The sequence below is a fragment of the Ylistrum balloti genome, unplaced genomic scaffold (assembly GCF_031769215.1).
Source record: "Ylistrum balloti isolate Yb309-2 unplaced genomic scaffold, AGI_CSIRO_Ybal_v1 Utg370368, whole genome shotgun sequence".
Taxonomy (NCBI): Eukaryota; Metazoa; Mollusca; class Bivalvia; order Pectinida; family Pectinidae; genus Ylistrum; species Ylistrum balloti.
In genome coordinates this window covers 46,924-62,173 of record NW_026782259.1, presented here as the reverse complement: position 1 = coordinate 62,173, position 15,250 = coordinate 46,924, and the positions used below count along the sequence as shown (strand labels likewise).

General features: G+C 35.5%; 2 protein-coding genes across 2 annotated transcripts; one reads left to right on the top strand and one right to left on the bottom strand.

Annotated features, from left to right (window-relative positions):
* Window positions 1–4,793: 4,793 nt before the first annotated feature.
* Window positions 4,794–8,549, bottom strand: LOC132553933 (small nuclear ribonucleoprotein-associated protein B'-like). Its single transcript, XM_060218225.1, has 5 exons — window positions 8,465–8,549; window positions 7,623–7,886; window positions 6,957–7,143; window positions 6,489–6,599; window positions 4,794–5,305 (listed from the first exon to the last, which is right to left on the bottom strand). Exons 1-5 carry the CDS (start codon window positions 8,465–8,467, stop codon window positions 5,280–5,282), a joined length of 591 nt encoding a protein of 196 aa, XP_060074208.1. The 5' UTR covers window positions 8,468–8,549; the 3' UTR covers window positions 4,794–5,279.
* A 2,738-nt stretch (window positions 8,550–11,287) lies between these two features.
* Window positions 11,288–14,398, top strand: LOC132553965 (uncharacterized protein HI_1625-like). Its single transcript, XM_060218266.1, has 5 exons — window positions 11,288–11,443; window positions 12,321–12,462; window positions 13,212–13,257; window positions 13,545–13,631; window positions 14,257–14,398. Exons 1-5 carry the CDS (start codon window positions 11,288–11,290, stop codon window positions 14,351–14,353), a joined length of 528 nt encoding a protein of 175 aa, XP_060074249.1. The 3' UTR covers window positions 14,354–14,398.
* Window positions 14,399–15,250: the final 852 nt, after the last annotated feature.

Below are 15,250 nucleotides of genomic sequence, written 5' to 3'. Positions count from 1 at the left end.
AACATTTACAGAACCTCCCAAACAAATGAACACTAATTTCGATCCTGATTATGTTTATAAATATCCTACCTGAAACTATCACTTACACAAACATGCCAAATATTTGATTGAAAATGTCTTTTAGCTCTAAAAAGGTAAACAATAGCATGGTTAACAACAGATTTTAGCTCTTCTGCTCGTCGCCGTTCGTTCGTCATGTGTTCCTTTAAACGACGGGGATTGGGGTGGAGGTTACTGATATCGGGTCAATAGCATGTGGGGATGAAAGGCTACGAAGTTTGTTTAAATGTAAGACCTTTACCCACTTAATGTCACGGTGATAGAATGCCTTTAAAACTTCAAACGATCTTACAAAAGACACAGCGTGATGATATTGAACATTTAGCATGATGAAATTAAAAGTTAGATAAAAAAAAATCCATCAACTTCCCAATAGACAACGGTCCATATTGCTGATTAATATAGTGATCTCATTAACAGAGGGGCTGTGGTTCACGGCATTTGTGTTGTAAAAATCGTACCTTTGTTTCAAAAATCATTTTGACATTGCATATACATATAGAACGGTATTCCAGACTGTGACATACACAACGGTACATACATACGACTGTCATATCCATAACGGGGCAGCCACATATACATAATAGTGTACAGATCTGTCACATACGCAACAGTAAACAGGTCTGTCACATACACAATAGTAAACAGGTCTGTCACATACACAACAGTGTTCAGGTCTGTCACATACACAGCAGTGTACAGGTCTGTCACATACACAGCAGTGTACAGGTCTGTCACATACACAGCAGTGTACAGGTCTGTCACATACACAACAGTGTACAGGTCTGTCACATACACAATAGTAAACAGGTCTGTCACATACACAGCAGTGTACAGGTCTGTCACATACACAGCAGTGTACAGGTCTGTCACATACACAACAGTGTTCAGGTCTGTCACATACGCAGCAGTGAACAGGTCTGTCACATACACAGCAGTGAACAGGTCTGTCACATACACAACAGTGTACAGGTCTGTCACATACACAGCCTTGAACAGGTCTGTCACATACACAATAGTGAACAGGTCTGTCACATACAAAACAGTGAACAGGTCTGTCAGACACAACAGTGAACATGTCTGTCACATACACAACAGTGTGTACAGGTCTGCCACATACACAACAGTGTGTACAGGTCTGTCACATACACAGCAGTGAACAGGTCTGTCACATACACAGCAGTGTGTACAGGTCTGTCACATACACAGCAGTGAACAGGTCTGTCACATACACAGCAGTGTGTACAGGTCTGTCACATACACAGCAGTGTACAGGTCTGTCACATACACAACAGTGTTCAGGTCTGTCACATACGCAGCAGTGAACAGGTCTGTCACATACACAGCAGTGAACAGGTCTGTCACATACACAACAGTGTACAGGTCTGTCACATACACAGCAGTGAACAGGTCTGTCACATACACAATAGTGAACAGGTCTGTCACATACAAAACAGTGAACAGGTCTGTCAGACACAACAGTGAACATGTCTGTCACATACACAACAGTGTGTACAGGTCTGCCACATACACAACAGTGTGTACAGGTCTGCCATATACACAACAGTGTGTACAGTATTGTCACATACACAACAGTGTGTACAGGTCTGCCAAATACACAACAGTGTGTACAGGTCTGTCACATACACAGCAGTGTACAAGTTTGTCACATACCAATAGTGAACAGGTCTGTCACAGACACAGCAGTGTACAGGTCTGTCACACACACAATAGTAAACAAGTATGTCACATATACAACAGTGTACAGGTCTGTCACATACACAACAGTGTACAGGTCTGTCACATACACAACAGTGTACAGGTCTGTCACACACGTAATAGTTAACAGGTCTGTCACATACACAGCAGTGTACAGGTCCGTGACATACACAATAGTGTACAGGTCTGTCACATACACAACAGTGTACAGGTCTGTCACACACGCAATAGTATACAGGTCTGTCACACACGCAACAGTGAACAGGTCTGTCACATACAAAAATAGTGTACTTGGTTGTTGCATACGCAATGATGAAGGTTGTCTCACTCATAAAAGTGTACATATATCTTGCCGTGGATTCTAGACACAAAGAGGTCGAGATGCATCCATATTTTAGATAATTATCAGTTAACCATTATTGTCGACGCGGAGGATGCATGAATGATGTAAATTGTTATTTTGTCCATCAAAATTGATGTATTTCAACTTTTTATCCAGTATTCGAAAAATATGTGCCAGAGAAAGCTTTCCAATGTGACTTAGTTTACATAGTTATAGCACGGAGAACTCAATACTGACTTGTTTGGAAACTGAATCAGAGGACACAGGTGGAAAAGCGAAGATTTTGTCACTAAGTTTATAATTGTTCTATTTCTGGAAACTGGTCTGCGTGGTGATGAAATAGGCCTAGCGATGGCCTTAATTTCTCTTCTCTCAAATTAAGTTCGTTACGATAATAACAACACTATAATTGTCAAAGATGTCTGTCGTTAAGTGTTTTCATTTCCTTCACTCGCCCTGACATTTACAATGTACAACTAAGGAACCTTGGAGAACCAACATTAAAAATATATGAATAGATCCATCCATTATCTTAAACATGTAGCGATAGGGAAACAGCGACATCAAACTAACTTATATAATAACATTAAATGACGCAAGAATGTATTTTATTCATTTAAATATTATTTAATATCGAAATGGATCTCCTTTTCAAGAGTTACGTTGATTTGGATTTAAACACTGTGTCTATGCAAATACATGCAACACAGTACCGGGAGAGCAATTTACAATGTATATTTCTCACCCTCCGTAGACCAGGACAAATAAATCTATTGCTTCTCTCTATTTCAAATTAAAAACCAGAAGCTCTAATTTCATAAAATCAAGCTGTATTTATATATGAAACTGTATTTTATTGCAGTTCCCGCACTTGTCTACGCAGTCCATTATCCTTTCGTAATTTTGTCTCCACTGTTGTAAGGCTTTTCGGACTATCAAAAATAAAGGCAAAACATAAGGGAATGGGGATAATTCTGTCCAGTCTCTGATTTTAAATCCCCAAACTGTTATCTTTAAAGAGTTTCAATCGCGCCTCAGAGAGATACACAATTACCAAAGAAGGCAAACTACATAGGAATGAGAATGATTCTTACGTAATACCGATAACAAGTTATATTACTGTCAAAATCGCAGATGGTTGTTTGTCTGCCATGTTATTTCTCCGATCTGTCCATTAAAGAATACACAACTCAACTACGGGCCAGTGGGTACCAGTATTATGAAGTAAGGACAACATAAAAGTTTGAAGACGGACGGACACCGAGCGAATTGAGTCACTTACCATATTCGCATATAACCATACATGTCTCTAAATAGAAAATAAATAAATTTTTTCTTTTTGTTAATGTCGAGATTATATTTTTTTCTTAAAAAATGCTCAATCGTTTTATCGTTCTAATCTATGTATGAAATATTAGGGATCAAAAGGAACTCTCACCTATATAGATACATTTATATGCAAAGTCTTCATGATTACATCCCTTGTCTTTTAAACAATGGATATAACATGCACATCCCCATGATTTTCCAAGTCGCCTCCCAAGTGTAAAATTTAGTTCCGTATCAGCTGTTTGACGCAGTTTAATACTCTTGTATTTAAAGTTGTCTGGACGTTGTATATATATATATATATTAGGTACCACGTATCAGAAATTGTCTAAGCAGACTATTAGTACCTGGTCTTTCCAATCGAGTTCACAACAGCTGGAACACAATATCGTTCTTCCTCTGACAATCTGTATCGTTTTCTCATGCACTCACGAATAGTTCTCTAGAAGAGGGGAATATTGGTATACATTTATAGTGAAAAGTATTTCTACTTATCAGTATTTAGGTCCCCGAGTCAAAACCTTAATATTACAGTTAAGATGTCTTGAATATGTTTTTAGATAGCTACTCTTCATCTAAGAGAGGAGGTACAGATAGTTATGAATATCTACTTCCGTGAGGCAGGCCTCGTATTAAAATCAAGTCCATTTTGTCAAGGAAACCCGAGCGGTAAGGACGTCAATGGAAGGGAAACTACTCGTATCAAAATTAAAGTTATATTTTAATTCTGGAACCGTAAATGGAGTTAAGTAGATACTTTAAAACTGATCAGGGACGATCAGCAATTTGAGTAGCCTACCATCTGGACACGGTTGACTAAACATTCCCCAGTCTATCATAGAATAAAGAAACTTGACACCTCATATTATCCGAGGTTAAAGGAACATTTTGAATTTCACAATTTCCTTTTCCCCCATAGAAAATATATCGGTATTTTCCTATGGAAGCCAATACATTCTTTTAGAATAACTTTATTTTGTATTTCTCTGTTAAAATGGATAACATCTTGAACTTGTGGAGGAGGGAATATTTATTAAAATTTTGACACATTTCTGGTGTCATCCATTTGTTTTACCACAACAAGCAGTATTAAACATTGAAAATAAGTGTGTGAGCAAAAACAATCAATTAACTTTGAGTGACGTAGACAGATATCCAACCCTAACATAAGATTCTGAAGCCAGGCTTTAACTTTCAATGTCTGTACCACATCAAGGTCAAAGGTTATATCAAATAAAGCAACCTGCAGTAATATCCATACTTGACCGGATTGAACTGTTACTTTAGAATTTTTATCGGATGTCATCCCACGACGTGTAGAAATTATCAATCAACAACAGCATCAACTTTTTACATTTATTTACTCGACTTTATGACAACTGATGAATATGCATTATGTCAACTCTTTCAACATCTCAAATAATGGAACAGATTACTGTTTTGGTCCATGAAAAAATGTTTCACACACATTCACACATTACCACACACATCAACATTCATTCTCACATACAACTTTTATAACTCTCTCACATGCACGTTCACTTAAAATATCTTACAATATAAATGAATGACGAATGTAAATAAAAAAAAACTTTCCTCACTAATGGATTATGGATCACACATTTGATCCTCAAACGTGAAAACATTTGTCCTCCACAAGCAATCATCCTTGATGATAGTGTTTTAGATTTGTCATCATAATTGTGTTGTCCACTCAATTTTCAACATGATTCCATTTGATCTTTCAAACAAGTATTGTTCTTGTGTAGACACATTTTAACACATCTGATGTCTTGGATAAGAAACGCTTCATTGTGCTTTGCCTCTTCTACCTTCTCATTCCTGGGGGTGGTCCTGAAAAATGAGGAAAATTTGTTTCTTATACATTTATGAATGAGCATAATTAAGCTATGATACAGCTATATAATTTTTCTTTCTGGGCTTATAAAACAAAATGATAAGACCGGTAAATATGAATTTGAAAAATTGCAAAATTTGACAAGATGACAATGAAAAAACAGTTATTGATTTAGTTTGATATGGTGAATTTTTTAAGCTGATTAATTTCCTTGTGGACTAAAATATTACCAGCTTTGTTGTAATGATTGAATAATGATTGTGTAGAGCGAATGTTTTCAGGAAACATGAGGCCTAGCAGGAATGACGATCACCCGAGATGAGCCATATTGCTTACACAGGTTAAAAGTTAAGTAGCTTTCAAGTGCCATGAAAAAGAAAGAGTGACAATGACGACAGTAAGCCAGTATCAATACCCGCATACCATCAAACTGTCATCCTATATTAATACTTCCAGTGGGAAATAAGCAATGTTACACTAAAAAATGTTGTTTCTATAAAAAGTACAAAAATTACAGGTAGTGAAAAAAGATTTTTGAAATCAGAGTCAATTTGACCCTACCCATCAAACCCTGGAGGTCAGTCAGGATCAATATTAGCATATCATCAAGCTGTCATCCTTCACTAATAATTCTAATCAAGTTTGAAATATTTCCAATAGAAATTAATCAAATCATGCTCAAAAATCTATTTTGCCTATATAAAGTATAGTAAAATTTATTGCACTCCCCAAGGGTAAGTGCGCGGCCCTGGGGTCATGAAATTCACAATTTTGGTATAGCACCATAAAATACTTCCATACATGAAGAGTATTTGATTCAACCATATCTGGGAGTTGAGAAGATTTTTGAAATCTAGATAAATTTGAACCCTTTTGGCCACATCCCTCACGCCCGTGGGTGGGGGCCGTATAATTTACTATTTTGGTTGATCTTAAGCCAGGGATGTTTTTGCAAAATTTAATTAAAATAGGTTAAGAGGTTTTTGAGAAGTCAAAAATGTTAATGCTGGAGGTACCGCAATAGGTCACCACGAGACCACGAGACCTAAAAAGAAAGTTCTAATAAAGCCCCCCCATCTTATTCATGAACTTGTGGATGTGTAGGCTATGATTAAGAATTATGAAGTAGAAAATTATCACATCTAAATCACTTAAATAATACACCACTGAAATACCAACCTCTCATCATGCCTGGAGGTGGCCCTCTCATGCCTGGTCCACCACGTCCTCCCATGGGTGGTCCTCGCATCCCCATCATGCCAGGTGGTGGACCACCTCGTCCTGGGGGACCTAGAAACAGTAAAATTACATTTGTATTGACTAAACAGGTTTAGAGATATGGTAATCATTATTACTTGTGGCACTTGAAACTTGGCTTATTTAGAATATGAAGAGCAAAATTTAAAGAGGATTTTATATACAGTGTATGTATACATTGTACATTTTTGTGTAATGTTGCTAAAGTCAAACATATAGCTAAAACTTGCCCAATTTAATGTGAAAAATTCTGTACTGACATTGACTGGACTCTAGTGACTTAAGGTCATGACAACATATGTTTTGGAGCACTTACGAAGTGTATATAACCTATGTTATGATGATACAACAGCTCTGTAATCTAAGGACAGGTTTTAAAAAAAAGCTAACCTCTCATTTGTGGTGGAGCGGACATTGTGCTGCGGTTTGGATTCATCATTTGTGATCCAGGTCCACCAACACCCCTGACTGGACCCTGAAGTCCTTGGTGAGGTCCTCCACCCATTCCTCGTCCTGCAGCACGACCAATTCCAGCTCCTGGTCCAGCACCAGAGAGTGGTACTCGTGCAATTCCTTCCTGTGCGATAGATATCAAACAGCAAATTTAATGAACAGGTTTGAAAATCCTTTGGAGATTCAGGATTATCTTGATTTTGTAAAACTTCTATGTAGTTGATTAACTAATATGACACCAAAGCTACAGAATTAAATATATTCATTGATAGTCACACCCCTTATAGTAAATATCAAGAACTATTGTTTAAATAATTATCTGTTTTCAGAGAATATTGATTACTAACCTCCTCACATCAGTTTTTTTCCGATGCTTAAAAATTGTTAAACCCCCACCTCCCCGCCATAAAATCAGAGACAACATCAAAGCCAAAACCAAAACAAAAGTTGTTTGATAATAACTGCAAGAGGTGCAACTGAATCAAATATAAGTAGTTTCAAAATTTCCAAAATAAAGTGTTTACATCCACAACTGAGGCAGTATGAAATCTTGGAGGGAGTTTCTTAGCAGACACATGGATATAATTTGATATTTGAAGTTACCTCAGCTGGTGGTGGTCCCTCCACAGTCATAGAGACAAGATGCTCCCCACGCAAAAGCACCAGACCAAGAACCCTTTTCTCCTCCTTCTCGCCACTCTTGCTACTCTTCGGTTTCACTTTCCTGAATTCATCACAGTCCCCAAGGATGAGATTCATGTGTTTGTCAAATGCTTTGAAAGTTCCAATAAATGTGCGGCCATCCTGCAGGGTGCATCGCATCCTGTAGTTGATGTGCTGCAGCATCTTTGAACTCCTGCCCACCGTCTTGGAAAATTCAAAATGTTGTAGCGAGTTATGTTTTTTTGTTGAAGACAAACGTGAAGAATAGCATATAATTATCATATACTGTAAAGACCTGGTTCTTGATGTTTTGTATTTGAAATAATACCAGGAATATTTATCATGTATCTACTATTTTAGTAATATAATGACTGAAATTTCACAGAAAAAAAACGTCCGGTTACTATGGTACGGATTCACGTTCAATTGTGCCAAAGAATCATGGAATAATCAGATTAAACATAGCCGGATGACACTGTGCTACGATATACTGCAGATTCATTGACAAAGTACTTAGCGAAGTAAAATGCAATTATCCAAACATTTTAATTGTTGATCGATATTTGCTGATACAAATGAAACATTTTGAAATCCTGTCTTAATTATAGTACAACAGTTGTGTATTATCGTGGTATAACGTATGCAAAACGTAGCTGGCTTAGGTTTGTTTACAAATAGGAGCCGGCATCGTCCTTATTTACATTCAATATATATTGTTTTACAAAAATATGACAGGTACAATAAAGATTGAATATAAATTAGTGCATTCTTAATATAGTTACCATTTTGGCTGCTTGCAATGACGGCCGATGCAGTGGATTTAAAAAAATTAATGCAGGGACACCTGCTGTAAACAATGGCGGAAACGCTGAAAGTACGCGCTTGTGGAGAGCGACTGCAAGGGAGGTAACACGTTAATAACTTATTTAAAAAAACTCGATCGATTAAATTAGGATTTAAAAAATACATATTTATACACGCATTTTAAATATTTGTCATAAGATATAACATTTTCTCTGTAATTCTAAACGTCATAAATACAGTTAATGTGGAAACATTATCATTAAGACTTTGACCGACATTGGCAGAGAGAAGAATAATCTGGCCTCCTCTGCAACCAGCCTCCTGGAGCCGTAGTCTTGGGAAGGACATAAATTCTTCTTCTATTGCAAACCTAATTCGTTTTACAACAATTGCGAAATAAGCTTATATTATTATTCTTATTGGTTCATATAGAAAACGGGGTTTATTCTGGAAATACCTTGGGAAACCCAAGTGGTCATACATGGTGACACTAATGCCTTGTCATGTACGTCTCCGAGGTGAAAAACGGGTACGTTTCCACAGCGCCACTCATTCACCTTAATTTTTAATCGTCCACTGAAAGATCGTAAGGCCGAAATACTGAACTTAAAATCCGTTAAACGAATAGATAAACCCTCCTTCTCAGTTCTTCTTCAGCTTCTTCTCAGTCACCCCATCTCAGTCATCTCACCGTGAAAAACAGAAAGTTATCACAAACCGGTAACCTGTAGACACGATTTGTCTTTATTCTGACGGCCAACACTATGTCCCGAAAATTTTTGCAGTTCAACTTAATAGTTTTTCCGACTTATAAAGCTCTATTATAATGACTAGTAGTTGTATTTGATAAACTATCACAACTTCTGGAAATTACAGACTTTTCCGTATTTATTCGATATAAACCAATTTACAATTAACAGGAATTGTGTCAGAGTCACGAGTTTGTATTTGTAAAATACAGAAAGAGGATGAAACTTTAAAAAAAAAGTAGTTCGTGAAAGCAAGTCATCTTAAGTAAATAAACAGAAACTAACAGATGTATTTGTAAGATAGTGCCCCAAAGAATCAATTAGTACATCAGGTTTTAATTACATCATTTGTTTCAGCCAATGGATACTCTAGGCTAATAATGAATTCTAGAGACCTGGTGATGAGGAAACTATAACTCAAAGAAATAGAAGGATCAATAACAACTCAAACAGGATTTAGGTTGTAGGAAGTGGAAGTAATTTTATTACATTACTTCAATATTGAATACTTTTTAGTGCATTCTGGGACGTATGATGGAATTGTAATATATTTAATTAATGTTATAACACGTTCCTGATACATTTTTCACCGACACTTTTACCAACTTTATATATGATCTTTTATGAGTTTCCACTTAATATGTGATTTATGAAGCGCGTTCAAGAAATTCTAATGCTAGCTGGTGAGCCTTTGGCGAGCTAAAATGAAAACTTTTTGACGAGGTCCATAAATCCCGTAAGATATGGAATCGAATCTATGATCCTTTTTGTCAAATGGTCAATTATTCATAAACTAATGTATAAGGTAATTTTTGGTTTCCATTGTTACACCAGAATGCAAACTTTGGGCGTGTGACGTCATTTCCTTTCATTGTGGATAAACTTGGTGCCACTTGGCAATAGTCACCGCACATCACATGTATAAAACGTAAAATCTACTACATAGAGAAGAGACTCCCCACTTTTGTCTTTCTGCACCCTCGCCAAAATACAGCTTATACTTTAAGACATTGACCACGCATTCTCTTTTCATCCTGCAACACTGAAAATAAGACTATTGAAACTTAAACGTTGTTCAAACGCCGAATTTTGCCTGATGACGGACGCCAAAGTAATTCGTGGTCAACACGGAAATATAGTTCAAAACAGCATCGGACATAACAGCGATTTAATCAATTTTCTTTAATCAATTGGTTCTTTACAACATATAAAATCGCAAATTCCAACAACTATTCATATTTCTAAATGTAAATTTTAAAGTAAATTCAGAGTTCTGTCGAATTACCGTACCTACTAAAATGCTGTTTTCCGTCACAGTCGCATAAAAATGTATGAGGCAGGTGTATTCCGACAACGACAGCGCAATTTGCAGGATACATAGAGAAGACAAAATTGGCGAGCCTCTGGCGAGTCACTTTTGTCTTTCTCTCCCGATCATGTGCATGAAATACTTCTGTTTTGCGTCACTGCCGAATACAGCCTCGCAAAAATGGCAGGCGTATTCCGACAAAGGCAGCGCCATTTACAGGATAAATGTGGATATGTACTGAATAACAATGAAAAAAAAAGGTATTTACGTTATGTTTAAACTTGATCTAGTAATATCACATATGTAGACGTCTGTTTGTGTAGGTGCATGTATACATATATCTTTTCAAATTTCATTTCAGATTACTATTAAAAGTTCATATGTCAAAACAAATGAGATAGGTAGTATATTGAAGCTAAATATTGAAATAAATCTACATCCGTTTATCAATTCACTTAGTTTTACGCAAAATGAACAACGGATCCATTTTTTTCTGTTCACTGACTTAACTTACCTGTCAATGTATATTCATTGTGATTGCTGTACGGTTAAATTAATTCAGTATTGATTAGTAACAAAAGTCTACCTGTTCTGTATAATTGATGTAAGAGCGAAATCGATAAGAAATTTTACGGTGTAAGATATCGATACTTTGTATCGATTTTTGCTCGCCTGTCGTTCCTATAGCGACAGATACGCTACCGCCAGATGGCAGCAGTTTATTGGCTGTGGAAGCTGAGAACATGGCGACGTTTTCAACCACAGGAGCCGAGCAAGAGCTAAGACAACGCCTGATTCCAGAAAATGAACCTGAATATGACCCAAGTTTACCGTACGGTGGGAAAGTGTACCTTGCTCGTAAAAAGAAGGCCGATCCATGGCACGTTCGTGTTGCAGAGGTATGTAGATTGACCAAGAATGATAGCTGACTGTGTACTTTGCATTTAATTTTCATATCCCACCACGGGAAAAGAAGGATCTAAACGATTTGTGTAGGTATATTAAACAGTACGTGTACATGTGTCAGTATCGAATCATAACAAGTAGGCTACTGCGATTCATGTTATGACCTTTGACCTTTAAAAAGATGGCTTTGGGCCATTTCATCAGAACAAGGCCTAATCAGGCATAATTTATTGGTGGTACTTTTCTGAAGTTAGATATTCGTGGTATGTATGTATGTAATTCTTGGCAAGAGAGTGTGCTGTTCATCAGTAGAAGATCACTGCTATCCTATATGTGAACCGATGACATTTATAACTAAAAAGTGTAGGACATTCTCCTATACTACTTCGGTGAAGGATACAAAAATGGAATTGGGGATTCTAGTATTAGGGTGACTTCACTAAGTCTATCCTAGCCCATGAGAAAAAATGATATACATATTTAACAAAATAAACTAAAATACTCTCATAACATGTCCCTTTGATACATAAAATAGTGAGTGATGTTACTGGTAATGTGATGACTTTTGAATGGGTGTAAATCTTAACTTTTATTGAACTGGTATCTGTTGGGGCGAGTGGCAGGTACTTAATAGAAAGTCCATCTACTTAGTATTATCATACCCTGACAAAAAGACTTTGTATGGCTAACAAACCACTGACAGAAACACCAGTCTTGTCTGATATTGTTATACTACTGTAGCATATATGTGTCAGTGAAAAAAAATGTGGACTGTTTAATATTTTTTATTACAGTGGTCCCTTTTTTTTATTGCAGCATATGAAAAATAAATAACAGTAATTCACACTGAAAGGTATCTTATCTTTTCAGGCTTTGATTATCATATCAACATTGTCTTTTGCCATTTATGCATATTACTACTTTGACCACCTCCATTTCCATGTGACATATGCATATGGTTACCTTGGTTACCCCCAGGCCCAGCATCAGGTTGGGCAGCGGTATCTGCATGGTAAGCAACTTCATGATGTTTGTTAGTACATATTTGTTATATTAGATTTCATTACTTGACTGTGTTGTCCTTAAAATCACTGTTTGTATGTAGTGTAACAATTCAATACTTTCTATTGAGTTATCTTCCATAAAATCTTATGATGTAATTTTACAGCTCAGTACTCTGTTCAGTTATTGCCCTTAAAATCATAGTTCATATGTACCAGTAATGTAACAGTTCAGTACTTGTGCTCTTTATTGAGTTATCTCCATAAAAAAATCATTGTTAGTATTTAATCTTACAAGTCAGTACTTGTGGTTTTTTTTTTAAAGTTATCTACCATAATATTATTGTTAGTATGTATCAATTTTTTTGTGATCTTTCTTGAATTATCTCCCTTGAAATCATTGTTTGTATTGTAATCTTACAGTTTGATACTTGTGATTTCTATTGAGTTATCTCCGAAAAAACATTATTATGTAATTTTACAGTTCAGTACTTAGTTTAGTTAGCTTCCCTAAACTCATTGTTTACATGTCATCTTACAGTTCAATAATTGTGATCGCAGTTGATTATCTCCCTTAAAATTGTTCTTTCTATAAAATTTAACAATTGATTAATTGTAATCACAGTAGAAAGATATCCCTTTAAATCAATGTTAGTAAGTGATTTTCAGATTCAGTACATCTGATCTCTTCAGTCATTTCCCTTAAAATCATTTTATGAGCATTACACATTTGTAATTGTTTGGTGTTCCAATATTTCAGGGAAAGGAGTGGAGAAACACCAACAGAAAGCTATGGAATGGTTCAAGTAAGACAATCTTTAAAATCTTACAAGGAAATAAGTTAAACTGGAACCAAAATACTTGTGAAGTTAGTTAATAAACCATCTGTAAAGGTGCACCAGTATTGTATTTTGTGATCCAGAGTAAAAATTTGAAATGTGATTTCTTGACTACAGAAATGACATTCAGGTTTTGTTGTATAAGAAACTATACTTTATATAAGTTTCAAAATAAAGCTACACCTGATATAAATCTTTGAGTGATTACATTGTGACACCTGCATACATGGAATTTTTCCTGTTAATTTATTTAGAAAAGCAGCAGAACAGGGGCATCCTCATGCATCTTACAATCTTGCCGTTGGACATTTAAAGGGGTACAAAACTGATCTGAAACCAGGGTGAGTTTATAGCTTTACTGTAAGCTTGTTTATATCGATGGAAAGCTAAGAAATATCAATTATGGAAAAACTTTTGAATCTTAAATTTGGTGAGAAGCAATATTTCACAAGTAACTCAGAGTTAACACGAAATACAGAGAATTTTCTTGGGTTTTAGGTTATGGATGATAGCCAAGTTATTGCTTACAGTGTAATTTTTATTTAGTCTAACACTGTTTCTGTAACAGACTATGCCATGGAAATATTACTATGCAGTCATACTATCCATCAAAAGCAATGTAACAAACAAAATTTTCATTTGTTTTGGGAAATAACAGTCGTGAGAAATGTTGATTTTTGGATTATTGAATACTGAAGGAGACATAGTAAGATTGAAGATGACGATGTAACCTTTTCTCTAATCAGATTTCACCTCTCAGTCTCGTGAAGGGAAGTAACTCTGGGAGATAAGAATGCTAGTGGTGTGTGTTTAACCAGAGCAATGGTGAAGGTAGTTTACCTATACATACTTGTTAGTACAGGTTATCTAATTTAATATAAATGAATATCATTGATCATTCTTATATATCCTTTGATGTTTAATATTCTACTGTATTGGAAAATGTTTTATTTTTTAATTCCCCAGTGAGGCCCATCAGCTGATATCCCATGCTGCATCAAAAGGTGTGAAGGAGGCCCATCAAGTGCTGCATGAAGTCTGCAGTCGAGGAGGATGCCAATAGGCCAACAAATGGGTTGTCACAATAGAATCGGACAAACTTCAACAGTATTTCAGGAGTTTAGATTATTTGATTATTGATTATGCTAAAATGATTTAATATAAGTGATGCACTTTTCATTTTTCATGAAAATGTACTTGCACTTTCATTATGAAATCATGATGTTACATAATTGAAACAAATCATGTTGATAATTATCATTTTGCTTCAAATTCAATGTAAATACCCTGTTCAATGTCAATGTCTTCAATTGATTTACAGGAGATTGAAAAAAGTAATTTAATGAAAGATTTTTAGTAAACAAAAAATTCAAAAAGAAATATTGACATATTACTTCTGATAAGTTAAAAAAAAATTGATGATAAAAACTTTTCGATTGGAAAAAAATTAACAAAATCCTTTTGAATAGCTTGTATCGAGTAGTATTATAGGCACTTTATATACAGTTATATAACACGGGAAAATACAGCTGTAGAACTTAGTTCTCTTTTCAGATTTTGTTTGAACCGTTATTTGAAACACTCAGAAACCAAAGTTTCTGTTGGTTTTTAATTACACATCGTTTTAGAATCTTGATATCATAAAATATTGATTGTAAACAGAATAATTAAACACATTTTTTGTATGAAACAGTAAATTATTACTGTATTTGTGATGGTTTAATCAAGCACAAACCTTGAGCAATGCATATTGAACTAACGAAGGAGTTTCTCCTAAAAGAATCCGTCCCAACACAAACATCACAGAGTATTTGTTATCTTTAGATTTACTGTTGAATATTGAAATGTAGATATAGAGGATGTTGCTGTTATTGAATTAGATGTGTTTTGTTATTTCTAATATTTTACATTCTTATGGTTACTTTTACCGTTGCCATTTTTCTTGTTTATCAGATTTTAT